Raw genomic sequence first — 27162 nt, 5'->3', positions numbered from 1 at the left:
TTCTGAAATATTCTGAAACAGCAGAAAAGTTGTACATCGCAGTGATTAGTTTCACATGTGGTAGTTGGATTAGGGCTGAAAGAATGAATCTGATTAATGGTCATTAATCAATTATTGAAATAATCCTAATTGATTAATCATTATCGTTAACTAGAGTAAAGAGACTCTAAAACGTGTCTTTAGCTAAAAGAGCATTTGCATTTAAGATAAAAAAAAAAACTTTGTTGTCAATCAATGAGCTCTATGCAGAACTCCTCAAGTTCAAATGTTTTAGTTCTGTAAGGAACCTCTGGCTATCTGATTATTAAACGATTCATCGAAAAAATGATTGACAGATTAATCAATTTGCAAAATGATCTTTAGTCGCAGCCCTAAGATGGATCCAAAACAATGCAAGAAAAGTAAGGAGTTGATGAAAAGGACAGGAAACACACTTGCAAATAAACCAAAAATGTTTACCTTGTGAAAAAAAATGCAAACACCAAAACACCTGGAATAAAATTCTTTGACCAGGGTTGGTTCTCAGGGAGACGGTGGAATGAGTGTTCGATAAAAACAGATCAGAAGCTGCTTTTGCAGCGGACTAATTCAACAAAGGTCCAGGTAAGCTAAACATAAGATAGTTATCTGCTGCCAGCCTAAAATAGTGACTATAGCTGCATTATTAAACTCCATCCATTTCCAGACACCCAACTCGTTTTTGAGGGGCTCTCATCCTACAGGACCTCTTGAAAATAGCACCGACTTCAACCCAGAGTGACCTTAATGTGTCACACTTTAAAAAGCTGGAAGACTCATACCACTACAACATATCTAAAGAGGTAGGTAGTATTGTACATTATCTAACACATACATATACAGTATAGGCACACTATCTATATATAAATAGATATATCTATCTTTATATGGGTAGATATTAAAAGAGAGATAATAGTGATTAGTGTGTGTGTCTAAAAAAAACCCAGAAATTGTGAAAACAAATTAGTGAGAAAGCCAGTGATCCACAGCTCTGACATCTACACCCCTGCTTGAACACAGCTGAATCAAATAATTATCCCCTCACCTGTCCATCAGGTTTGGTGATGGCCTGTTACTGCATCACTTATTTAAGTTTGCCAGAGCAGGATGTACCTAAAAGTTGTAGTGTAGCAGAACCCGAAGCCTGGAGTTGGATACCACTGATGTAAACAGTAGCCTGTAGCGTTTTTCTCTCCTGACAAAGGTTTTCTTTGCCTTATTTTCATATATACATAACCATCTCCTATATTCAAGTGCTTTTATGATCATCTGAGTAGCACAGTGAGAGCCATGTGGCTGTTGATTACCACTGGCCGATGTAAAGGTGTTTGTCTTACTGCAAAAACTAGATTTGATAGTTTTTCTTAACTCCCTTGCTCTCCCAACTTTAAAAACAGTGGCTTTCCATGAAAACGTAACAAAAATGTGTATTTATGATTTTACATATAAATCTGCCACATCATATAACAGCGAGAATTTGTGAAATAAATAAGTGTAGCCTTGACAAGTTCTTCAAATTAGTCTTTACCTGATCAGGATTTCAAAAACCATTACCTAAAATAAGTAATTGTTACAGATTTGGATCCAAAGGCATCTCAGACTTAAAAAAAAAAAGAATCGGCAAACCCAACTGTGTTCAGCTTCTATCATCTTCTATCTTTAATCAGAAATGTAAATGAACTTCAATCACATTTATAGCCATTTGTTTCTAAAAGTTTTTACAAGGAACAAAGTAATACTTGGGACATTTTTCTGCTAAGAAATATAGAACACAACACCATTCAGGTTTCTGGAGCTCTCCATCACACACTGAGTGTGCTTTGGAATAAACAGCATCTTTTTTTTAAACAATAAAAAGGGCAATAAACGTGGTATTTCACCAATTAACTGCACCACCGAGCAATTCCTTATCAAAGCCACAGAATGAAGACAGATCCAGAGTCCAACATTTGGTTTTTAAAGTTTCACATGCCTCACTAAAGGCTGTCTAATAAGAATCCACCTTGAAATACAGCAGCTTTCATTTCATTACATTTTGTGAAAAATCTATTTTTTTTTTTCCTTCCAGCACTGCAGGCTGTGGAAAGCAGCCGAACGTCAGTCATGTTTGGTCACTTCCAGGGGCTGATGGCCAGGTTTGCCACAGGGGCTCCAGTCGCTGCAGCTCTGTAGCCAGCAGGCCATCCTGGTTGTCCAGTAGCGGGGATTCTGACTTTTGTAGAAAGTCAAGGTGACTCATGGTGGGAGAGAAGCTTGTTCAAGTCCAACCTGAGCAAAGCAGTATAGGAAAGCAATCATCGGTGGAGCAATGGTCGACCACCCTGAAAAAACAAGGGGAAAAACATGTTTCAGTTAATTAAATGAATATGTCTATGTAACAGATCCTTTTGTAAAATTTTGCATAATTTTTTTTTTTTTTTTTGCATACATTTAACCCCCCCGTTTTTGCTATTTATAGCTATGCTGTGAAGGCTGCAGAGCAGGTAGGTAAGGAGGGCCGTCTGTGCCTCCTCCCAAACTGGCCTCCCTCCAAATTATCTCAGTAACCTGCACCTGCACCCACAATGCTTTTCAAGGGTCTATTATTTTCTATTCATGTCAAAATCTAATTCACATACACATGAGCTACTTAAAGTCCAGCTGAGCTATCAGCTACTTTTCTACAGAGAACAGATAGAACAACCTATATGTAGGAGCCACATTTTGGACATTTTTGTTGTACATTCTGGCAAAGGTTTTTTTTCTTTGTAAATATTTTTTATTATTCAACTAGGGCTTAAATGCAGCATCCAAATAGAGCTAATTACAGAGCATGATACAGAGCATGATACAAAAGTGTCTTTTCTAGGTACCCTGAGGAATAAAAAAGGTTTGCTGTCTAATAATCTCATTCTGATGGAGTTACTAAATCCTGATGTGTCCACAGATGCGCTAGCGGCACAAACATGGGTGAAATGACTTAGACTGGAGCTAATGGTAGCTAGACACTTCTTGTCATTTTTAGGATTAGACTTTCAGTGGTGGATTTATATCTTAAATGATGGAAACCATTTTCTGTTATTGGTCGTCTTTGCTTCCATTTTAATAACATAAGCAGACCCTCAGACGTCTGGTTACTGAAAAAACTAAAACACCTGGGATTCCCCATTTATTCAGGTGGGCTAAAAACAGCAGGGACTTTTGCTTTAGTTGCAGCAGACAGACTAAAAGCAAATCAAGACCAACTAAATGGAAAACTTTTGTCCCAAAAGGTTATGAAAGTGTAGACTAACGCCAAATTTCTTCTTATTGGAATATTGTATGTTTAATTCATTGCTGAGATCAAGATACAGTCTCTTTATAAATTATTCTTTACTTCTCAGGTAAATCAGTCTGTAGAAACCTTTCTTTATAATCTAATAAAAGTTTTAATTAGCTAATCATTCTTTTTCATGGCAGTCTGAACAGCCCAACCTATCTTTTTACCAAAAAAGTAAAAGTAAAAACTTTAATATGTAACCACATATTAAAGTTTTTACTTGACAATGACACATAGTGAAAAGTTTTGCAAGTGTCATATTTCATTGAACTTTTACCTCAAGGACTTTGTAAATAGCTGAGCAAATTTTTTTCCCCCTCAACTTTCCTTGTGTTGATATGAGGTCATGATACTGTCGACCTTTGCTCAGTGATTTGATAACACAGAGATGCCAGCATTGATTATTACTTCCTGACGCAGTGCGCTACTTTGCTACGTCTCCATTCTCCTCCACATGCTGGTCGTGAACCGCTCAGTCTGGGGTAGAGATGCGCCAATCCGATACCTAGATCGGATATCAGTTCCGATATTCACCAATTTATCTGGATCAGATATCAGTGATTTGATGTTGAATATCGAAGATCCAATCCAGTGATCTTTACATGGACCTGTTATATTTTATTTTTGCTGCTGATGTATTCTTCATTTGTTATTTAAGAAGTGTTCATTTGTTACTTTCTTTAACAGTGTTTGTGTCAAGTCGAAAATCTTCATTCACATGACAAGGTGTACGATTCATTCATTCAACAGTTGGAATGGGCTGGTATCAGATATCGACCAATACGCTAAACCCGGGTATCAGTACAGGAAAAAGCTGGTTAGATGCATCTCCAGTCTGGGATTTAGGTATAAATTTAAGATGAGGGACGATGCAAAAAGTATCAGATTTCAAATAAATCGAAGTTGAGCATGAAGAACTGCTTTGTAAATGTAGACTGACATTAGACTAGGTTAGACTAAAATTAGACCCAAACATAAACCCTTAAACTGGATGTGGTGTGAAACAAAAAACAAGTATATAGAGAAGCACCCAATGTCCACTGTAAAGTACAGTGGAGGCACTGTCATGCTGTGGTCCGATTTATACAGAATTCTTTAAGGACTTCAAGATATTCAACGTTTGAATTTATTAACTGAAATGTATTTTTTAACTCTACTTAACTGTCTTCTACAGCAGCATATCATCTTCAGAACAGGCTCTAACCATCAATTAAAATAAATTTCAACTTTCTACAGAGGAACAAGGTAGTAGATAACAAATAAAATGTTTGGTTTGTGATTTGCCGAATACAAAATAGACCAGAAATGAAAGCATAGTGAATTCACACAATAAGCTCTTTTGAATATTTACTGTAGGTTCTGTGGTGCCGGTAAAACTGGATTGTGCAAAGAATTGACAACAGAAGGGGCCAATAATATTATTAGCATAAAATGTGTTCCTACCCAATAAATGTATACGATTAAATATAGGAAGATGGCAATTTTTTGTACAATTTTACTTTTTTTCTTACACATGTTTATATATAAGGTCTCTCTCTGTATATATATAAGGTCTATAAACCTTACCAAGGCAGGTAAGGATATAAAAACAAGGGTTGTGCTTTACAACATTCTTGCAGAGGTTTTTACTTCCTGCATGCAGCCTATCCATCTTCCCTTCTTTAAACATAGTAATATGTCTACAGTTTACAAACCAATACAATTGACATTTCACTGCTGGAGTTGATCTGAATGGTGAATGGTGCATCATTTTTGCTTCAGTCTTTAATATCCAGATACTACTTGATGGATTGTCACAAGCTGTTGCACAGACTGTCAGGACACCAAGAGAATAAATCTTGTTGCAAATATTTCATTAGGCTTACACATATGAACTGTCAAAACAGCTTTTGGTTGAACTAAGAGAAATTAAATAATCAGTCTGCCCTCTGGAATATGTATAGCAGCTCTCCACGGGGCACAGAAGAAATGCAAACACTTCTACTGGCCTAAACTCATGGAGACAGGCTACAGATACAGCTATAGACATATAGTGTGGTTAGGAAATTGCAGACTCCACCAGAGAGGTCAGAGAGCAATTACACCAATGCCAGACCATCTGAAAATCTCAGTCAAGCTGATTTAAACACATTGATCTCATGGTAATCACCCCACACACACCCCTTTGAGGTTTACTGTGTGGACACCAGAGGGCATGAAAAGCTCTGGATCAAATATATTCAGTAGAGAATACCACCAAACTGCACAGCAGTTTTTTAAATGATTTATTTATGAACATAAACATCTGTCAAGTTGTGGTATGTTTATATCAGTGTTTAATCATCTGAAATTTGGGTGTAATTTTAGCACTGAATAATTCATAAGGAATACGTTTTTTCAAACACACTGGTTTTATTTGGTTAATTTTATATCTCTGTAAAAGATTAAAAGATGTCAGGACATCTTTTACTTTCTCTCTGCGACAGCAGCTAATCTTTTATCCAATCACAAAAGCATCATGAGGTGGATACCATGTGCCCAGACAGAAACTTGGAGACTGGTGAGTTTTTATATGTTGAAAGGAATGAAATTAAGGTTTGTGATTTACTAGTGAGTAGGACAGGCTAATAAGCTATTATCTAGTTATTGGATATACAAAATTATAATTATAATAAATAAATGATATACGTTTTAAAACTTGCTTTTATTTTAATTGTCCATTCAGGGAGAAGAGATTAATATAAAGGGCAATGCAATTCTAGCTGTGAGAGATCCTTACAAAACAACCATGTTTCACAAAAAACAAAGATAACAATAACACTAAATGTTTGCAGCTAGTGATATATCACAGTGAGCTAGTTAATCAGTTATGAGTAAACATCACTGAACAAAAACAAATGAACTCTTAACTATGGAAGCCCAATGAAAACAGATTTTACAAAAGTTTCCTAAACAAAAAAATGGATTAATCAATGAATCCATCCATAAATATAAGCGTTTTTTATACTCGCACCCAGAAAATAAAACTCTCTAAATCTCTATCAAATATTCTTAGGGTATTCTAGGTCACTAATAAGTAGAGCCTTGAAGAATTATCAATTTACAATGAGCAAACTTCTTGAAGGAGAGATTTAATTGTCATCCCTCGGTCTGCCCCTGGCTCAGTAGCCAGTCTACAGTAAAAGGCTTATCATTAATGGACAGGCTTCAGAAAGGCTGTAAATCTTACTTTAGGTACTAAATGAACCAAATACAACCATGCGGAGCAAAATAGGCACTGGCACATCCATGAAGCAGGTGTGCTACTCCAACATTCCTCACTCTACTTGTTAATTCCAGGTCTTATTTATCCATGCAGGTGCACAAAATAGCAGGAGGCTTTTTTGTGCACCTGCATGGATAAATATTAGACGAAGCATAAGCAGCACATCACATAACATCATTTTAGTCACATCTAGATCAGAGCTGGCTTCTAACTGCTGCTTTAAACTGTCACATAGATTACAACTGATAATTTTACAATGTCTAAAATAGTCTAAACATTACAGTTGAATTAAAACATTCATTATCTGTAGAGGGCAATTTACCTTGAATGAAGACACGCTTCCAGAAGATTCTGCCCACGTGTATTCCCCCAAGGAACACCAGATTAGACAGGATGAGCATGGCCGTGGACAAGGCACAGAGAAGGGCTGTGCAGCGCCTTTGTGTCGCCAAGGACAAATTCTGCTCCTGGGAAATCAGAAAATAAATATGAAAACTAAAAGATATTTTCATTGTCGGTCTATGATAGAACCCAGAAGCTAAAACAAATGAACCATATGACCATAAACTAGCAGAAGTACACCACACGATATCCAACTTCAGCACTATTTTGAGGATGAGCCATCTCCCAAAGGAAGAAGCCGAAGAAATCCCCATAAATGGAAAGCCAAATAGCTCAGCACATGGCAATTAGATGAGGCCCAGTGGGTTTGTCTGAATTCCAGAAAGTTGATCAACCATCTGCTTTAAAAGTATGATTACATGACTTACATTACAAATGATTTCTTCATTTGGATAATAACTAGAGAAATTCTATCTAGAAAAGCTTATTATGCAGCACAGCTGGAGTATAATACCTCGTTTAAATACTTACAACAATGGAGCGAAGGCAGGGTGAGGCAAAGAGATATTTGATGCCATTTTCTACTAGAACCCCAGCGCAATTCATCAGGGCCCAGTACCGTAAGTAGTCGAGGCCACCGTGCCAGAAGCAGACAAACCCGAAGGCCAGGCCAGTAGATAACACTTTGTAAAGAAGACCATGGCGGGAACCACCCAGAGGCACGTAAATGTATCTGGAAAAAAATCAAAACACTAAGAATGAGACCAAAATCATGTCTAAATATTAGACAGATGTGTCAACAGGGTTATATCCTTGATTGTGTGTTGCATTAAACAATGCATCTCTCCTGAAAATGAAGAAATTTACTTTCCCTGGCTAAATTTACTGATGCATAATTTGAAGGATAACGGTAGGAAAGTGGAGAGAAATTGGTGCTCTACGCATTTAGAGAAATCCTACTTAATCTGTAGTGTTGTGGTCAAGACCACACCAAAAGAGACAAAGGAGTACAGAGACAAGGCCATGACCTTTAGAGGACAAGACCAAGACATCTGGAGGCAGAGACCAAGATACAAGGCCCAATCCCCTAACCCTGTGTTTGCGCACTCCCACGGAGGGTTTGCCACATTAAGTGCTGTCTCAAACCCCGTAGTGGGTAGGGCGAGTGGACTATTCTTTCCTTAAATAGCGAGTCTGCATAAGTGCAGGTTTGCTGGAATTTGGCAGCAGGAGTAACAGCTGTCTAATGGCGGCGGAGACACGTGCATCTAAAAGTAAGTTCCACCGGTTTGCTGCATCTTTATCACACACAAAAAAAATAAAAATCACAAATTAGGTATAATAAAAATCCCAAAAATAAAAGGGCATCTTTAAAATACTTTTACTTGACCGTATACATTTGTTTTAAAAAAAGAGACAAATGTCATATTTTATGTCACCCTGCGCCACAGAGCTACAGCCACACACCTGGGGCGTCACTTTTATTCCAGGCAGCTGACACCCTGTCTACTGTTACAACTAGGATTAAGACTTTCCTTTTTGATAAAACGTATGTACTTTAAGAGGGTCAGGTTATCCTGAGTTTTCTCTATAGTTATGCTGCTATAGGCTTAGGCTGCTGGAGGACATAGGGAACACTTTTCAACATTCTACTTCTATTTTCAAAAATTAAATTGGTTAAGTTTTTAGCTTTATGTTCTGTTTTTTTTGTCTCCATTCTGTGTTTAGTCCCGTTTCTCTCCTAGACACAGCTATGGACAGTTATTGACCCAAAAAACAGCTTAGAGCTCATTTGTGTAAAGGGGCATAGTCTGGTTTTACGTCTTTTTAAATGTATATACCAGTAGCTCCTTCTGCATGCAAAGTTTTTTTTTCTGAAAAAGAACTGTGTCCCACTGGTGTATTATTTATTGTTTTATATACTTTGTTTTGATCAATGTATTAGTAAATAAAGCCCTTTTGTGTATATTTACCACAATGACACCCCGTGACTAGAGGTATACTATTGCAAATTTTCACAATGGGTAGACAAGGAAGTAAATGAGCAAAGCAAGTCAGGAAGTCCCAGATAAGGTGCAAATATAATAGGTGAAGCCCAGAGTGATGAAACATGAATAGCCCTTGGAATATAATACTGTATATTCCGCTGGTGTTTGCTGAAGTGGGAGCAAAAGCTGCAGAGGTATTCAGATGTCAAAGCAAAGTTAATGGATTCATGAGTGCACGTCCTTTCTAATACTGATGCGAGTGATAACAATACTATGCTTAGTCTATACAGTCTGACTACAAAACAACAGTGTCAATTTATTTATTATTATTATTTATTGATTTAAGCAAAGAGGTGAGGGCTCAGTTTTCTGTCACAGCTGCCTTAATCGAGAGCACTACAAGATCAGGATAATTCAAGTCATTTCAACAATGACATACCAGGAAGTTGCTTTTTTGTGTTTACTTTGCACTCATTTCAATGAAATTTTTATCTATTTTATTGAAATACTTTTTACCTTGAAGCTGATGAATTCACTAGAACTTGGGCTTAGTATTAGACACTGGAGGTTGGTCAAGAATTGTTGAGTCCTCGTTTCTGTAACTTTGGAGGTTGTGCTACTGTGTATTTACATCTGTTTATCATGATGGGGGCAGGAATCTTAAGCTCAAAATTACACTATAAGGATAGGCATGTAATGATCATCTACGATCACATGGTCGTTTGGTCGTCCTTTTTGTACAGGCATACAACATGACTCTGTACCTTTAAGTCTTCATATAAGTACTAAGTAAAGGGGTAGTTTTATAAATCCTATAACAGGAAAAAAGTAAGTAATATGTTAAGTTAGAGACTGTGCAGAACTAAAAGCAAAATAGAGAAAATCTGTTTTATACATTAGATATGCTGCACTTCTCCCCTGTAAAAATCACCCACATTACATGTGGATTTCAAGCATCATAATAAATGGAGAAAACCATTTATTATTATGAAAAAAAAATAGATTTAAATATGCTAGATATGCTTTTTTTTAAAAGATATATGTTAAACCTTATTAGTTACACCTTAAATGCTGTAATAAATGGCAACACAATGCACTCATGAACTGTGAGGAAGATCTCAAACAGAAGATATTATGTCACTTTCACAATTTCCTTTCATTTAATACAGTAAATGTGGCTGTGATGGAAAAAAAATAAAGCACTCCAGGGAGCAAAATCCCTGCCAAGATGCTAACAATACGGCAGACTGTGTTAATGAATCAAAAATTAGGAAAACTGAGATTCACACCAAAGCCCTGACACATTTATTGTTCTTTTGTTTTCCTTTCAATGTTTCATCTAACCGGGTAATAAACTCGTTCTTGATGGAAACGCGGTATTTATGATGAGTTACTTTATCAAACATTAAATATTTAGCACATAATTCATGCATGAGATTGCATTGTATGCGGTCTAAAAATAGAAGCGCTATACTCCCTCGATAGCCCCACTTTATGTGCATAATGCAACACCAATCGGTGACAAATGGCTTCATATACTGGGAGCACCTCATCTGTCCGCGAGGTAAAGCCAGCGCCTAAAAGCGCTACATCACTCCAACACACATCTCACTGTGTGTGCGGTGTGCGGCCGAGCTGGAAACTAATTATCTCAGCCTCCCTGTGGCTAATCAATGTTTGTGAAAGATGAGCCAGCATTTTCTGAGCCCTAAATAGAGTGGCCAGCTCGGCCATATTGTGGGATTAAAGCCGGAGCAAAAACAGATGGAGAGCGTCAAAGACTGAGAAAACTGAATACCTGAACACGCTCAGTGTCGACTCATCAACTAACTTAATTAGATACAAAGGTGCTGTTCACAGATGTTATTTAAAATATTATCATTTTAAGATATGCAGAACTGCCTGACTACCGGTAACCTGTGTTATGTAACACCAATACACTTAATGAAGCGGGGGTTCAAAATAATATGATGACAGGCTTTACGGAGAAAGTCTTTAAAACAGTAGTGCTTGTGCTTTGTCATTACAGTTGCAGTCAGATGGAAACAGGATAATTAAAATGATGATCTTGTTTCTTCTAAACTGGGAGTGCCTCTTCTCCCTGACACCAACTTGCTCAGTTAGTCACTTTATGTAATTTCCTTATGACACAGCAGTTGCTTTTGTCATTTCTGATTTCTTAAAACAGGGTATTGACTCACCATAATCAGCTTAACATGAGAAAATCTCTTCATTAGCACAATAATATCTTTAATAATAATATATTTAAAAAACATATAATGCAGGAGTTGTAAAGAAAATTGATGAAAAGTTTGATGATAAAAGGGTCAGATATCCATGTGCTTTATCTGCTGGTATGGCTATAACCTCCTCACAGCAACGCCATCATCAGCTAGAACTGCACAACATAAGGTCAGATGAAAAATCCTGCTTTGATGAAATATTTAGTTTTAACGTCTCGTTTTTAAGAGTAATGCATTAAATATACCGGCCTGTTGGATGGTCCAAACTTCCCTTGATGCCTAAATCAGTTGCATATTTCTAGTGATTGAGATGCTGCACCTCCGAAAAGTATTAAAGAATTTATAATGCAAGACAACAGGAAAATGTTAGAAAATATAAGTGATCTTTATATCACCAGAATTTTTAGCTGCATATTTTTTCTTGTTTATATAGTGCAATTCTACAATACAAAGTGTTTTTAGGCTTGTAACATTTTTTCTGCTTTATGAATAAAATCATAAAGTGCTGCTTATAGTATTTAATCAGTTTATTCTCAATTCATAAATATTTATTTGGTATTATGAAACAATTATCTTTCATAATACCAACTATGTTAGGGACTATGTTTCTCGGTTGGCCTGGGAGCGCCTTGGGATTCCCCTGGAGGAGCTGGCCGAAGTAGCTGGGGAGAGGGACGTCTGGGCCTCCCTACTGAAGCTGCTACCCCAGCGACCCGGATAAGCAGAAAAAGATGGATGGATGGATGGATGGATGGATGGATGGATGGATGGATGGATGGATGGATGGATGGATGGATGGATGGATGGATGGATGGATGGATGGATGGATGGATGGATGGATGGATGGATGGATGGGTATGACAAAAAAGAAAAACAAAATAAAAAAAACAAAAGAAGAACAAACTGTGGATAATAAAAGATTAAGAGCATATTATCCTGTCAGTAAGCAAAGTCTCTACCTGCATTAGCTGCCTGGTCTGGATGGCTGAATGTGCACTAATTAAACTGTGGCATGAAGCCACACAACACTTAGTCCAGGGATCTGCTATCAGCCCTCATGCCACACTTTAGATACCACTGCATTCAAAGGTAAACTTTATTTTATAACTCAGATTGGACTTTCATTGAAATTAAACTTGTATAAGAAAAAAGGCTAATTTGCTGCTTTTAATTTGGAACCATGTTATGTTGAAAGTTCTTGGTTTGTGTAGCAACAGAATCTCATCACACTCCTGCCATAGCCAGCAGGCTCTGAACTGGTAAACTGGGCTTTGTAAGGGAGGCAGGTTAGCCTGAGAAATGTTATCGCATGCTTCACAAAGCAGGACTGACATCTTTTTAAACAAGACTAGAATAGTAAGTATTTCTATTGTCAGCTTACAGGTAAAAGAAAAAAGCTGAGCTAGAATGGGTCACTCTTTCTCAAGATTTCAGCATCAGGTAAAACAATCAGACTGAAAAGAGAAATACAAAAAAAACTGCCAATGAAGTGTAGTTGAACTAGAAGGACTTGCTATTAAAACTGTAAAAGCGATATGCTTTGTGCACCTTTTTATTGTTTTGTTTTTTTTAGTATTCTTATCTGACTAAATGCACAGTAAATAGAATAAAAAAATGTACTATAAAATTAACAAAACATTTTTTTTTTTACGCAGGTTGGAAGTAAAAATCAACACATACAATCACTCCCCTCCATCATCAAAATCCTAGCCAAATTTTTCTTCTTTTAACCTGAAGGTACGGTGCGGCACTACTTAGTGCGTCATGTGGCCGGTCATTACTTCCGGGTTCCTGAGCCAATCAATCAATGTTGGCAAAAGATCAGCGGCATGAAAAAAATGGAAGTCAGTAAGGGAAGCAAACAAAAATACCAAGAAGCTTTGTTACGACATTTTAAGGAGCCTCGAAACCTACAACCTTAAAGTCACTGAAACATCTTGCCTTGTGATCCTTAACTTAGCTGCTTTACATCCTCGTCTCTTTTTACTTGTCCAGCTGTTCGACACTCATGAGTTCATGAGTTTATTTTTCTTTAATTATTCTAATGACGTGTGGTTGAAATGCAATGTATGACTTTCATTTGTTCATTTCCATAGAATTTATATTTATTACTTTAGTCAATTCAAGTTACAGTGAAGAATATAAGTATTTGAACCTCCAGCTATTTTCAAGTTCTCCCATTTATAATTCATGGAGGGGTCTGTAATTGTTATCATAGGTGAATGTCCACTGTGACAATCTGAAAAAAAAAAATCCAGAAATCACAATGTATGCTTTTTTAACAATTTATTTATATGATACAACTGCAAAAAAAAAAGTATTTGAACACCTGAGAAAACCAATGTTAAAATTTGGTACAGTAGCCTTTCTTTGCAATTAGAGGTCAAAGGTTTCTAGTAGTTTTTCACCAGGTTTGCAAACACTGCAGGAGGGATTTTGGCCCACTCCTCCACACAGATCTTCTCTAGATCAGTCAGGTTTCTGGGCTGTTGCTGGGAAACACAGAGTTTGAGCTCCCTCCAAAGATTCTCTATTGGGTTTAGGTCTGGAGACTGGCTAGGCCATACCGGAACCTTGATATGCATCTTCCAGAGCCTTTCCTTGGTTATCCTGGCTGTATGCTTCAGGTTATTGTCATGCTGGAAGACCCATCCTCGACCCATCTTCAATGCTATAACTGAGGGACGGAGGTTTTTCCCCAAAATCTCACAAAACATGGGCCTTGTCATCCTCTCCATACAGTACAGTTGCCCAGTCCCATGTGCAGAAAACAATCCCAAAGCATGATGCTACCACCCCCATGCTTCACAGTAGGGATGGTGTTCTTGGGATGGTACTCATCATTCTTCTTCCTCCAAAAACGGTTAGTGGAATTATTAACAAAAGTTCTATTTTGGTCTCATCTGACCATATGACTTTCTCCCATGACTCCTGTGGATCATCCAAATGATCATTGGCAAACTTAAGACGGGCCTTGACGTGTGCTGGTTTAAGCAGGGACACCTTCCATGCCATACATGATTTCAAACCATGACGTCTTAGTGTATTACCAACAGTAACATTGGAAATGGTGGTCCCAGCTCTTTTCAGGTCATTGACCAGCTCCTCCTGTGTAGTTATGGGCTGATGTCTCACCTTTCTTAGGATCACTGAGACCAGGTGAGATCTTGCATGGAGCCCCAGTTCAAGGAAGATCTTGTTCATCAGTCTTGTTCAGCTTCTTCCATTTTCTAATGATTGCTCCAACAGTGGACCTTTTTTCACCAAGCTGCTTGGCAATTTCTCCATAGCCCTTTCCAGCTTTCTGGAGGTTTACAATTTTGTCTCTAGTGTCTCTGGACAGCTCTTTGGCCATGTTAGTAGTTGGATTCTTAATGATTGCATTGGGTGGAGAGGTGTCTTCATGCAGCCAATGACCTTAAACAGGTACATCTAATTTAGGATAATAAATGGAGTGGAGTTGGACATTTTGAAAGCAGACTAACAGGTCTTTGAGGGTCAGAATTCAAGCTAATAGACAAGTGTTAATATCCTTATTTGCAGCTGTATCATAAAAATAGTTAAAAAGATAATATATTGTGATTTCTAGATTTTTTTATATTATATATTTCACAGTGGACATGCACCTAATTTCAGACCCCTCCATGATTTGTATGAGGTGGGAGAACTTGCAAAATAGCATGGTTTTTAAATACTTCTCTTCCTCACTGTATTTTTGTCGTCATTGAGGGTTTTTCTTTCACTAAACGATGGGTATCAACAATTTTGTCCATGTGTGAATACTTAATGTCTTCATAGTAACACAAAGAGAGAAGAAACGCTTTGATGGTTCAAGTCAGTGTAGCTGGAATGTAAAGCAGGGATAAAGGAGGCAGCTGAGCAAGAAAGTTTGCCTCCCAAAGACCGTTTTCCAGCAGCTACTTTGCCCTCGATCAATGACAAGGGAGGAAGAACAGCTGAGGAAGAGTCTAAACTGAGAGGGTAGGTTTAGAAAAAGGTAGGGTAGATAAAACCTTGGTTCATAGAGAGAGAAATCTAATTAGCACAGAGCTATTCATGTTGGTCTAGTGATTGCTGCTGGATTTGCCTCCTAAGGGAATGAACAAACCACCATTTATGTTAAACGGAAGCATCCCTAAAAGCCAACCACATCTACACTCCTGTATAAATAATTACAAGGAATATTCTTGGGATCAAATGTTTAACAGCTTGTGTAAATGTAATAAATCAATCAATCACCCCCGAGGAGCATTTTTTAGCTGAATGCTGAACCTGAAACCCTGCGACACACAAAGCACAATGGAATGGCAAAGAGTGACCCACTTGGCTGCCCAGGGAGACGAGGTGTCTGTGACTCATGTAGAGCTCATCATTTAACACCTACACGCTCATCCAGCCCTCTTCAGACGATATGGGCAGAATTTTTGGAACTGCATTAAAACGTCTTTACAGGCACTTTAGAGTGTGGAACCGTCGGGGTATTGTGTCACGGGTATATCATCTCGCATCTGCAGAAAGGATAATTGCGAGTGATACCATTAAGCACAAGAAAACCATTTCCAAGACGCTCTGCTTAAAATGGAAAAACCAGCATTTGCAATTAAAATGTAGGGATCTTGAGCGGATAAATTAGAGCTACTTTAATAAGTCTGTTAGGCCTTATTACATGCAAAACAGCAGACGTAAGAGAATCTCACCTTTTGAGTCAAACGTACAAAAGAGAAAAAATAGCCAATAAACAACACAAAGAACATTTTCACAGACTTTTCTATTGCGTTCCTTGACAACCATACAGCTGTACACTCGCTTTAACGTAGAAATGTTTTTTTAACAAGCAAGCCGTAAACTCCCAGCAGGCTGAGCCTAACCAAGTGTGCATCATTAAAAAAAGAGGGGACTAATAATGTCTGTGTTCCAAAGTGAGAAAAACAAAAAAACTCTCCAATTACAGGTTGGTATACTAGACAAGGCTGCATCTCTTCATGGTTCAGGAGCAGAAAGGCAACAGAAGAGAAATTCACCCCCACCCCCAGTACGCGTCCTCATAAACATAAGAAAGCCAGCCTGCGTGCAAATTCGGCATCATTGTGATGAAACATTGGAGCAGGCAGCATGAGAATGGCACACTTTCTCAAAAGGTTGTTCTGCTGCCAAGTTCAGTGTCCCGCAGGAAAAAAGGCTCTTTAGAGTCTGCAGTGAGTAATAAATACAAGTCAAAATTGTTGGCAATCATAATGCAATAAAAGCAGACAGAGACATTTTGATTTAGATAACATTTCACATCCTTAGCGAGCATTAACATGTGAATTAGTCAGCCCGGTGCTGATGAAGAGCCTCTTACCTGATGAGCCATCGATACAGCCCCTCATCAAAGTGCCTGAGAGAAAACAAATGGATATTTCAGTCACAGTTTTGCATAATAAAAACCACATAGTAAAAAAAAATAACACATGAACATTGAATTTGCCATAATATGAACTCTGTACCACAGCCAAGTGCTTGTGGGCCGCCTCCTTGTAATATCAAAGATAAGATCTGGGCAGCATCTATAAACTTAAACAGAATCTTTGATAGAGACGCCCGGAAGCTTTGTGCATTCCATCAATGTCTCTGCTGCTGACCAGCTCAGCATTTCAGAGCCCGATTGGAGTGCACCAGCATCAGCACATCGGTTCTATCTGCTATGCGGGGGGGGGGATTTTTATCATGCAAAGCCAACACTGCCTTCTGTCTGTCTCCACGTTATGATCTCAGAGTTAGGGAAGCCTTTCTCATGGTTCATTACATTCACAAGCAACAGCAGGCATACATCTGGAAGCAGATCTAACCAACTGGGTTTGCTGTAACCATTAAGTAAAACTCAAACCCAAATTGCAACATTTAGGATCATTAAAACAAAGTTCAGCTACATGTTGAAGAACTGCAGTTGTTGGCTTTATAGAGAAATATCTGAGGCTTTACTCTTTATCTAGGCAACTAAAAGTCTCAGAAGCTGGTTGAATTTAAAACAACAAACCTGTTCAAATCCTGAGATAAAAGACTGAGGAAACCTGAACAAGTCAAGTTATCAAACATGAACGATACAAAGATTGTTTCTTTCATCAAAGACAGATAAAATAAAACAGTAAACACAATTTATTCCAAGTCTAAAAACATTTCATATACCAACATTTTCTAAAATCTTTCCTCCAGACTCTGTAAATCCTCTTTGGTACTATGCAGCAGTTATTAACTTAGGTGTTAAAGGCATTGCTTGTTATGTGTCTATTAACCTGAGCAATTGTGACCCCTTCAGCATAAATCAGGTATGGTCTTTTCTTGCTTCCTATTCAGTGACAAGAAATCTCCATAAGAGGCTTCATAACCTACAGTTACATTTGTCTCTTGTAGCGTTTTCTTTTTGTTGTAATTGTAAACATCATGTTTTTTTTCCATTTGGAGGACTTTGGTACCATTTCAACTGGTATTTCTCCTTAAATACAAATCCTTTATACTATTGTTTAGGAACTGCAAATATACTTGAGTCTAACCACAAAATTATGCAAATCAACTTGGTGAAGATCAGTCATCCGGGTTATACTGTAGTCATTGCAAAAAAATGCACTTTTTTGCGATGTAAATTAAGTCAACACTACTCACTGCATCCCCTTTTCATTTTCTAATATTGCTTAAAAAGTATACAATGAACTAAATAGCTGGCAGTGACATCACCATCCAATGATGTAACATGCTAAGCCTTTAGGGGTTTTAAAAGCAATTTCTGTCCAACTTACATACCTGAAAATAAATTAAATAAAATATAGCTCCATATATATTCCTGATTAAGTAAACTTTTAGTAAATATTTAAAGGTAAGATAGAAAATACTGTTTTCCAATAGAATTACTTTTGCGATTGTTACAATGTCTGATTTATTATTAATTAAACAAAGAAAATAAAACTGCAATTTTTAGTTCTGGATAGAACATATTGACAGACGAAAACGTGTTTTTTTTTTAATCTTAAATGCAAAATGTTTACATGTTTGTGTACAATTTTGATATACAGTAATTACTGCTCTAAGTGAATTGCTCTGTCAGCTCAAGGCCTGTTTTAGAGTCTCTATACTCCAGTTATCGATTAATTGATTAGTAAATAATTTGACAATGATTCCAATAATTGATTAATCACGATTAATTCAATTAATTGTTTCAGCCATAATTTATTTATCAGCATCTTTATTATAAATGCAGAAAACTGCATCTGAATCAGTTTAACCAAATACGTTCCACCATTTTTTTAGGGACTGTTTTTTAATTCTTTTTTGAGTTTTTATGGCACTAGAGGCTCGTTTTTATGGACGGTTGGCTGACAGGAAAGGGGGTATGAGAGACGGGGAGAGACATTAGAAAAAAGGACCATAAGTCAAATTTGAACCCAGATCAGCCGTGACGAGGACTAAGGCCTCCATACATGGGTCATGTGCGCTAACCACTGTGTCACCAAAGCACACCCTTTAGAGGACTATTTTGCCAAACACAGCAGTTATTTGGTAAAAACTTAACAAAGGGATTTTTTTTCATTCAAAGAAAGAGAACGTTCCAATAAAAGTGTTGATATCAGTGGCAGGACACCTTTGGCAAAGGACCTTTCCCCAGAATATTATCTATTGTATTTGAGGCACTTTGCAGAGCAAACTGTATGTTAAGCAACAGTAATTACTGTTTTTATAACTTCTGTTATACACAGAAATTTGATTATCCGAAAAAGTAAGAGAAGGATATGTAATAGTTTGTGAAAAAGGTAGATATAGGGATATCAGCCATGAAGCATTACTCTGGTAGAGTAGGCCATGTTTGATAACCATTATCAATGGTGCTTGTGTGTTTAAAGTAAAACAAACGAACTTGTTGAAAAAAAAATAAATGGGTAACTTGTTTTAGAAATATCAAATCTCCCACATGACACTTTTGAGGTTTTTGGGTTAAGAAAAAATAAAGTTGCGGTGTTAACGTAGCATTACACTTTCTGATTGTTTGAATTAACTTATGAAACATAATATTGTACCCAAAAACGAGCTCATGTCTTTCTTATGAAATTTCCACCTCTATTCAAGCACACATGCTTCCCATAATCAGGACAAAAGTAGTGTTGTAACAAAGACAAAAAGTCAGCTGCATTCCATCTCAAAATGCAGGAAATAGCTTTTCAGAGTCTAAATTTCCAAATTTTCTGGTAGAGGATACCCCTGGACCGCACTACGACGCACAACGCCTAAAATGATACACCAAGGTGTACACCCTATGAAATATTCCTAGCTAAAAGCCTGGTTTTAAACCCATTTTAATATCTCGTATTTAGAATAACTAGATGGTATTTGCTGCAGTCATTCCTGAATATAGTCACTTTCAAGTCCAACTTTAATATTAGATCCATAAAGTGAGCATATGTTCACGTCTGATCCCCACATTAGCTTAAGTATTGAGTTTTTGTTGAACTAAGGATCCCCCCCTTAGCATTAGAGACCGGTAGAAAAAAATGGTTTTCTTTGCAATCTGACAAAGCTGATGTAGTTTAGCTTTTACTTTAAGGAAAGATTCAGTTCAAAGATTATTGAACTGAACCCAGTAAGCAAACCATTACAATGTGAAGCACATACAGAGATGCAAGGCTGCTTGTGTGAAGGTGACCTGTTGTCCTCTAGCAGGTAATGACTCAAGATGAGACAATTTTCTCAGGCCAGTCTAGACCTGATTGAAAAAGGCAGAGCACGCTCTTAGAAAGCGTTTTACATCACAGTTACCCTTTTTCCCCGTTAAGGCTTTTTTTCAGTCTCTAAAACATAAGCAATCTCAACAAAGACACCGTGTTACTTGGTGAGTGGTCTCACCTCCACATCCCTGTGAAACTGTGCATGATGCTGACGCAGCGAGGGAGCTTCGGGGGAACCAATCCATCCAGAGTAGCGAGCATGGATGGAAACCCAAACAGAACCAGATACTTTACATAGAAGAACTGGACGAGAGCCAGGGCCAGACCACCTGAGACGGAGAGGAGAGGTGCTGAAACAACTTCAAAGCTCTAGGCAGACGACACAGAAAAGCCATCCATCCAAAAAAAAGCCATCAACCACAGCCGCAAGGAAACAGTGAGAGATTAATAACTTCACTTTTACTTCTTAGCTAAACATGATTCACCTCTGAGATAAAAAGTCAGTTATTTATTATGAATTAGTAAATCTAATATTTAACATCCCTACCCTGTTTATGAAAAATAAGAGAAAAAGCAGAATGTAAAACATGTCTGAATGAATGGGCTGAGCTGCCAACAGTGGATTAATAACAATTACAAAAGATAGATTATTAGCAATTGTGTAACATAATTTTTATTTAGAATCTGCTAAATATACAGTAGATGTATCCTAAAATTACTGCTTTAACATGTTGTGTTCAGTGATAGGAGAGTGTTAAAGGGAACACCTTGTTTTGCCTGACAGAGTGCAAAGCCTTACCCAAGGCCCAGGGGGGAAGTATTTGCAGGTAAGTCTCATTGGAGTGAATGGAATGCATGTACATGACATGGATCATGTACTCTGCCAGGCACCACCACAGTATGATCCGCCCCGATCTGGCCAGAACGAAGCTAAGAACAGATTTCTCCGAGTTGTTCTCCTCAGCTGACCTCCGCATCTACCAGTGGAGCCGGAGCAAGCAGATACTGACGCTTAAACATGAGACACATGTTAAGGATTGAAATAAATATAATAAATGAACAAAAAGGTTTACATTAATACTTTATATTTCGACACCTTCTACAAATGTAGTGCATTTTCTACCTTTAAAAACAACTAAAAACAGGAAGGTGGTTGTGGATTTCAGAAGATGGCATCTATCACCATCCACACGTTGAGATTTCTGAAAGACCTTGGAGTTGGTGAAGCAAACACCCTGGACTGCTCCATGTGCGCAAAAACTACCTTAAGAGGTAGGGTGACCAGTGGCCTCATTTATGCTGCTGTGAGTTGGGGCAAACAGACGCAAAACAGCAGTGGACTCAGTAAACACTGTGGAGGATAGAGGCGCATATATATATATATATATATATATATATATATATATATATATATATATATATATATATATGTATATATATATATATATATATATGTATATATATATATATATATATATATATATATATATGCAAGCATCTATGCATACCTGCAGCTAAATGCTCAGGATTCTCACAGTGTATTTCAGGCCTCTCTGCTAAAAAAAAGTTGCAGTTAAGCTAAAAATGAGGCAGATATGGTCTTTTTTGTGAGCGTAACTCCTTTTGACTGACATCTAGGCTACTTCCCAAACACATGCGCATGCGCTGGTTATATTGAAAGCTTTCATAAAAACCGTAATTATGCCCATACTCTGACCTTTAACGAGCATAATGGCTGCAGAAACGGTATTTTCACACACATTTAGCTCCATACTTGCTCACATAAGGGGAGCGCTGTGAAAACGTAAACCCCACACCGTTACGGCCGTCATAGGTTTGGCTCACTGGAAACATGCTACGGCCCCCATAGCAGAGAACAAGCTTTAAAAAAAAAAATCCCCTCCCATTTGCAAGTAGACCAAAACATTTGCTTTGTGTGTTATTATCAGGCACTTGAAGCACACGTTTGTTGCTTTGGTTACTTTTATAATTCAGAATTATCAGAGTAATGAGGGGAGAACAGAAATTCTTTTCCTTCCAATTCAAAATCCTGCAAAGTTTGATGTATGTTTGAGTGAATCGCATTCAATCCCAACGGAATGCATATGAGAGAAACTGTGGGATGAATTAGAATTCAACTTTATTGTCATGAGTACATAGCAAAGAAATGTGGTTTGCATCTATCCAGAAGTGCTAAAAAAGATATAAATATTATTCGGGTGTATGTACAAGCATAAAGTAATAGTTAGGGACTGTAAAATGTTGTGTATAAATATAAATATGAATATGGGAGCTACATGCACACACCGGGCCAGACAAGATCATTTTGTTTTTGAGGAGAATAAAGTCATTATATTACAAGGTTAAAGCCGTAATATTACGAGAATAAGGTCATGATGATTTAATAAGAACTCTTGCACTGTCATCCTCTGCATTGAAATGAGGATTGTACTTTGATATTGGTTTTAGAAATAGGGAAAGATTTATTATTTTAGCTCCTCAGCATCAATTATTATATTTAAAAAACAGAAATGACTAATCTGACAAGTATATTCTATCATGACTTTATTCTCACGACATTTTATTATCATAATATAATAGTTGTAATACTATTACTTTAATCTCACAATAATATGGCTTTTATGAAAATATTAAAAGAAAGAATAAGTCAGAATCTTATTCACAAATGATAATTATTATTGTTTTTCTCTTAGTCCCTAATACTCCCTCTAAAAATGTGATAAAGCTCAAAGGATCAAAATGATTTTGCAGCCTATTGTCTCCACAAAAGATTTATTTCTACAGACCTTGGTTGAAGCTTAGAATGTTCCAAATATAAAGAGCCGAGAAAAGCCTCAAATGAAGAGAAATTTGTTTTCATGTTTATAAAACCCAAAAGCCTCCGCATTCATTCTAACAAGAGAAGAGACAATTTTCCACTCACCTGCTCGGCATAGGCTTTGAAAGTGATAATGGGTCCGTTGTAGAAAAAAGGATGATAGAAGGTGTATGAAAACAGCCAACAGAGCTGCGCGGCTGGACCGCCTTCTAAAGGGCTCCAGCAGTGCTCCAGGCTGAAGCTGATGAATCGAAGGCCACAGACTGCAACGCTGAAGAGGAGCAGGTAGTACTCCTCCTCTGTGCTGTACCAGCCTCTCTGAGTAAGAAGACAGAACAATTATTGTTAGTACATTCATAGAAAAATTTTTTCAGTTCCGTATCACTCAAGTAAACTTTAACAGCCGAATGTTTTCTCAGTATTTCAATTTTCACTGTAGCATGGCTTTCAGATTTTAAAATAAACTGTTTCAGTCAGGTCTCTGTAATAGGACTGAATTTGGAAAGGAATGCGCCAAAAAAATTCACTAAAAATGTTTTTAGCTTTTTGAATTCAGCAAAATGAAGAGCCCAATGGATCAAAGTCTTCCTTGTATCTTCTGCCCCCTTGTGATAATTTTGAGTATTACATTCAGTGATGCTCCTAAAGGTGGATCTGGTGCACCGAGGTGATGAATAAATGTTTATTGAATACTTTTTCTCCTGTCTGAGAAAGAGAGGGACCTCCAATCAAGTGCCCTTATCTCTGCATTTTAATCTAGATTCCATTCATGATATAAATGCAACCTAAACATGCTTCAAACGTCAGGAAAACAGAGCTCACCTGAATGTCTTGTAGTGACTGAATGTGAATCGTGGAAAGCAGCAGAAGGTTAGTGATCCATGCCAGAGCAGGCTTTCGCAGCTGGGCCACTGAGAAGGCAACAGACAGATGCAGAAGCAGCACAGCCACGCCTTTATAGCCCAACACGTTAGTGGCTGCCAGGAAGTCGTATACTGTGAGCGCAAACACCTTCAGCTGGCCAAACAAAAATATACAGTGCTTATAAAACAATATATACATTTGCTTTAAGTGTGATGAAGGAGGTTCTCACCTTTGGGTAAAATATTGTGGTCAGTCTTGATAATATGCCATGAACAACTAGAGTCCAGAGTAAAGACTTTTTGGCCCACTCAGTCCAGAAACTCCACTCAAAGTCAGACGAGTCCTTTATAACAAACCATCAACATAATCAAACCTAAACCAAGCAAAAACAAGTCTTACATTACTGGACTATTATTCCTTACCCTTTTGAATCCCTTAAAAAACCCATTTTCCAACTGCAGCTCTCTCTGTAATCCTGCTTCATGCTCTGAGATGGAAATGGGGACAGAACAGGGACAATTTCCTTTAATGTTGACCTCATTCTGATTTGATCAAAACCAACATACTGACTGCCGTCTACCTTTGGAGAACTTGTGCAGTTGGTAGAAAGAGTAAAGATGAGAGCCCAGTGAGAGCACCCAATACACAAAGATCTCAGGCCATGACAGCGGTGACGGCTGGGGCTTGAACTCAGATGTCATCAGGTCAATGTCACTCTGCTGTACGGTCTCTAAAACGGAAGGAGACAGATTTTAAAGTTTAGTGGCTTTCACTCTTTTTCCGTTCCGCATTACTCTATATCTGGCCTGTTCAATCTGTGACTCTGTGACAATTATTACTTTTTCATCTATTCTATTTGAAAAATTCTAACCAATTTCAATAGTATCTGATTTACTGAATATTTGGAACTGTATTCAGATAATGTAATGTACTAAAATGCTTCTTTTATGATTATGTTAAGCATAAAAGTAATGTCTAATATTAAAAATGCCTATTGTGATGCTTCAGTATTTCCATACTTCTGGAAGGAGCCAGAGACCAAAGTAATTGTATCAATAAATTTCTCCTAATTGTCTTTTCTCTAAATGTGAGATTTTAAAAATATCAACTAATTTAGTAATCCATTAATCGTTAACTGGATTATAGAGACTCTAAAACATGCCTTTAGCTGACAGAGCGACCAATTTAGAGCTGTGATTATAAAATTGTAAAAAAAAAAAAAAACGAACAAAAACAAAACATGAACCTTTTTCATTTAGAACTAAAAAAACATTTTTTTTGACTGTCAATATGCTTGAGTGGAAAAGTTTTAATTTCCCCTGATTTAATACCATAAAAAAATCTTCTTTAATGAACCTTTTGCTATCTGGTTATTAAGCAATTAATCGAAAAAAGAATCAACACTTTCCTGTCTGTTAAAGCACATATTACAGTGTTGGGACTGGTCTAAATAGTGATGAATGCTCTCCAGCCTAAAAACAACACATCTCAGAAAGTGTAGTGAGAATGGATCCCTGTGGATCTCTGTGGATCCCTGTGGATCTGTCAAGGCATCAGAGATCTTTCAGGATCTGAACTAAAACAGTGGAGGAATATGAAGGTAGATTTGTTTCTTTATTATTCAATCAAAAAAAGGTTGCTTCAATCAAAAAATATATTTTCAATTTAAAAACAATCTTCACTTCAATGGAAAAAAAAAACCTTTTCAATCAAAGAAAAAAAGCATGCAAAAATATATTTGAGACTTAAACAAATACTTTTGAACACTGCTTTTCTTTGATTGGAAATGTTTTATTTGATAGAAGTGTAGTCTTTTTTGTTTAAAGCAACTTTTTAAATTGAATATAAAGAAACAAATCTACCGTCATGGTAGGAAGCATTTCTCCTCTATGCTCCTCAGCTCTGGAAAAAAAAAAAATGTAAAACTTCAGATATACAGAAACTGCTGATTTTAAAACTGATTAAAAAAGAAAAATCACGATTTAGGCTAGCTTTTCTATAAAGGATTAGGCCAAAATTATTATAGCAACTTATTGTTTGTCTTTAACATACATTGTTATTATTATTATAGCTTCTTTGTTGTTTGGGTTGTCATTGCTCTTGCTTTAATACCACAATCAGAACTTATATTTCGATAAAAAAAAAAAAAAAAAAGCAAACTACCTTCAGGGAAATGTAAAATACAATTAAGTGTTCCCAGGAATGGTTTATATCATATAAACCGGTTCCTTTTCATTAGAATATACAAAGTTTTATAAAATACAATTACTGTAGTTATTATTATATTGCAGTTTTATTTTGGTTAATAAACTGAACAAGAATTCAGCTTTTTATTTTTTTTTTATGAACAGCAATAAAGAATGTCATTAATTTTAGCTGCATTCTATTATATATGGAAGGAAAACCTACCATTACAAACGCCTGTATAAAAAACACATTGTTTTAAGACACCTGAATTAAACCAAGTTTAAAATATTATTTAAACATTAAAATGCATGTAAAAATGTCCTTCTTACCTGCAAATGAAATCTACTTATTCTCTTCGTAGGAGGTTTCAGTACCCCCAGCATACCGAAAGGTTTATATCATGGTATCCAACTATTATTTCACTTTATATAAATATACTTCCGATCGACTGCATGTTTAAATGAAACTATTTATCAATCTGCATTGTTTTCACTAAGATATCCCCGAAACCTCTAGAAAATATCTTTAGCTGTTAACTCAGTTATCCAAAGACTGAGCGACTCGTAAGGTTACCGTGATTGTTGCCTAATAAGCTGTAAAATGTAAACAACCCTTCATGAATCTTCCAGACATCAATCATTGCTTACTGCTGTAACGTCCTCAGCTGCACAATTTAACTTGTTTCATTGTATCAAATAACTTTGATTGAGCATTAGCGCCCCCAGTGGCGTGGAAGACAAATAGCTTCTTCTTCTTCTTCTTCTTCTTCTTCTTCTTTTTTTTTTTTTTTTTTTTTTTTTTTTTATTTCACTTAAAGTCACAGAACAATATATAAACAAACAAACAAACAAACAAATAAATATGCCAGGGGGTATGTCACAATAAACAAGTACAGTTAGGAGAAAATAAACAAGCAACTATACAAACATATGCGCTGGGGAGTGTCATATATATATATGTGTATGTATTATACAAATAAATATATCTTTTACAACATTAAATTGTCTAGAATTTCTAGTTGGGAACAGACTGTTATGGTTTTTTGAGCTTTCTGATGAGAAGAAAGATGAATTGTATGAAAATATTGTTTGACTTCTATTAAATAAGCTTTAAAATCCGTTTTTTTTTTTTAGAAATTTAAATTTATGCAAGTGAAATTTGGCCAACAAAATTAAAAGATTGATAAGAAAAGGTTTGGGAAACATTTTACTTTGCAGTTGAAAGCCAAATAAAATGTTTTTCCAATGAAGCTGAAAATCTTTCATAATATTTGAATTCACATAGTTGCAAAAGTGTAACCAAAATGTCTTAGAGTATGGACACAACCAAAACAAATGTGTTACAGTTTCTGGGAGAAGATTACAAAAAGTGCAGTTCACAGGAATATCAGGTTTAAACTTTTTTAGGTAGTCTTTTACAGGATAAATCCTGTGAATAAGTTTGAATGAG

General features: G+C 36.8%; 1 protein-coding gene across 1 annotated transcript; it reads right to left on the bottom strand.

Annotated features, from left to right (window-relative positions):
* Positions 1-1649: 1649 nt before the first annotated feature.
* Positions 1650-26361, bottom strand: hhat (hedgehog acyltransferase). Its single transcript, XM_038295664.1, has 12 exons — positions 26043-26361; positions 24107-24256; positions 23949-24013; positions 23756-23869; positions 23485-23679; positions 22768-22980; positions 20623-20800; positions 20002-20152; positions 16475-16510; positions 7434-7635; positions 6883-7027; positions 1650-2339 (listed from the first exon to the last, which is right to left on the bottom strand). Exons 2-12 carry the CDS (start codon positions 24225-24227, stop codon positions 2254-2256), a joined length of 1506 nt encoding a protein of 501 aa, XP_038151592.1. The 5' UTR covers positions 24228-24256; positions 26043-26361; the 3' UTR covers positions 1650-2253.
* Positions 26362-27162: the final 801 nt, after the last annotated feature.

The sequence above is a fragment of the Cyprinodon tularosa genome, unplaced genomic scaffold (assembly GCF_016077235.1).
Source record: "Cyprinodon tularosa strain WSP-4 unplaced genomic scaffold, ASM1607723v1 ctg359, whole genome shotgun sequence".
NCBI lineage: Eukaryota > Metazoa > Chordata > Actinopteri > Cyprinodontiformes > Cyprinodontidae > Cyprinodon > Cyprinodon tularosa.
This window is presented reverse-complemented; position numbering and strand designations above follow the sequence as displayed.

Excerpts from the sequence above, each read along its gene's own strand:
- hhat (XM_038295664.1), bottom strand. The coding sequence starts at position 24,227 with ATGACATCTGAGTTCAAGCCCCAGCCGTCACCGCTGTCATGGCCTGAG. Across the intron at positions 23,870-23,948 it reads TTTTTAAGGGATTCAAAAGG|GACTCGTCTGACTTTGAGTG; the intron begins GTAAGGAATAAT and ends TTTGTTATAAAG. Across the intron at positions 23,680-23,755 it reads CCACAATATTTTACCCAAAG|CTGAAGGTGTTTGCGCTCAC; the intron begins GTGAGAACCTCC and ends TTGTTTGGCCAG.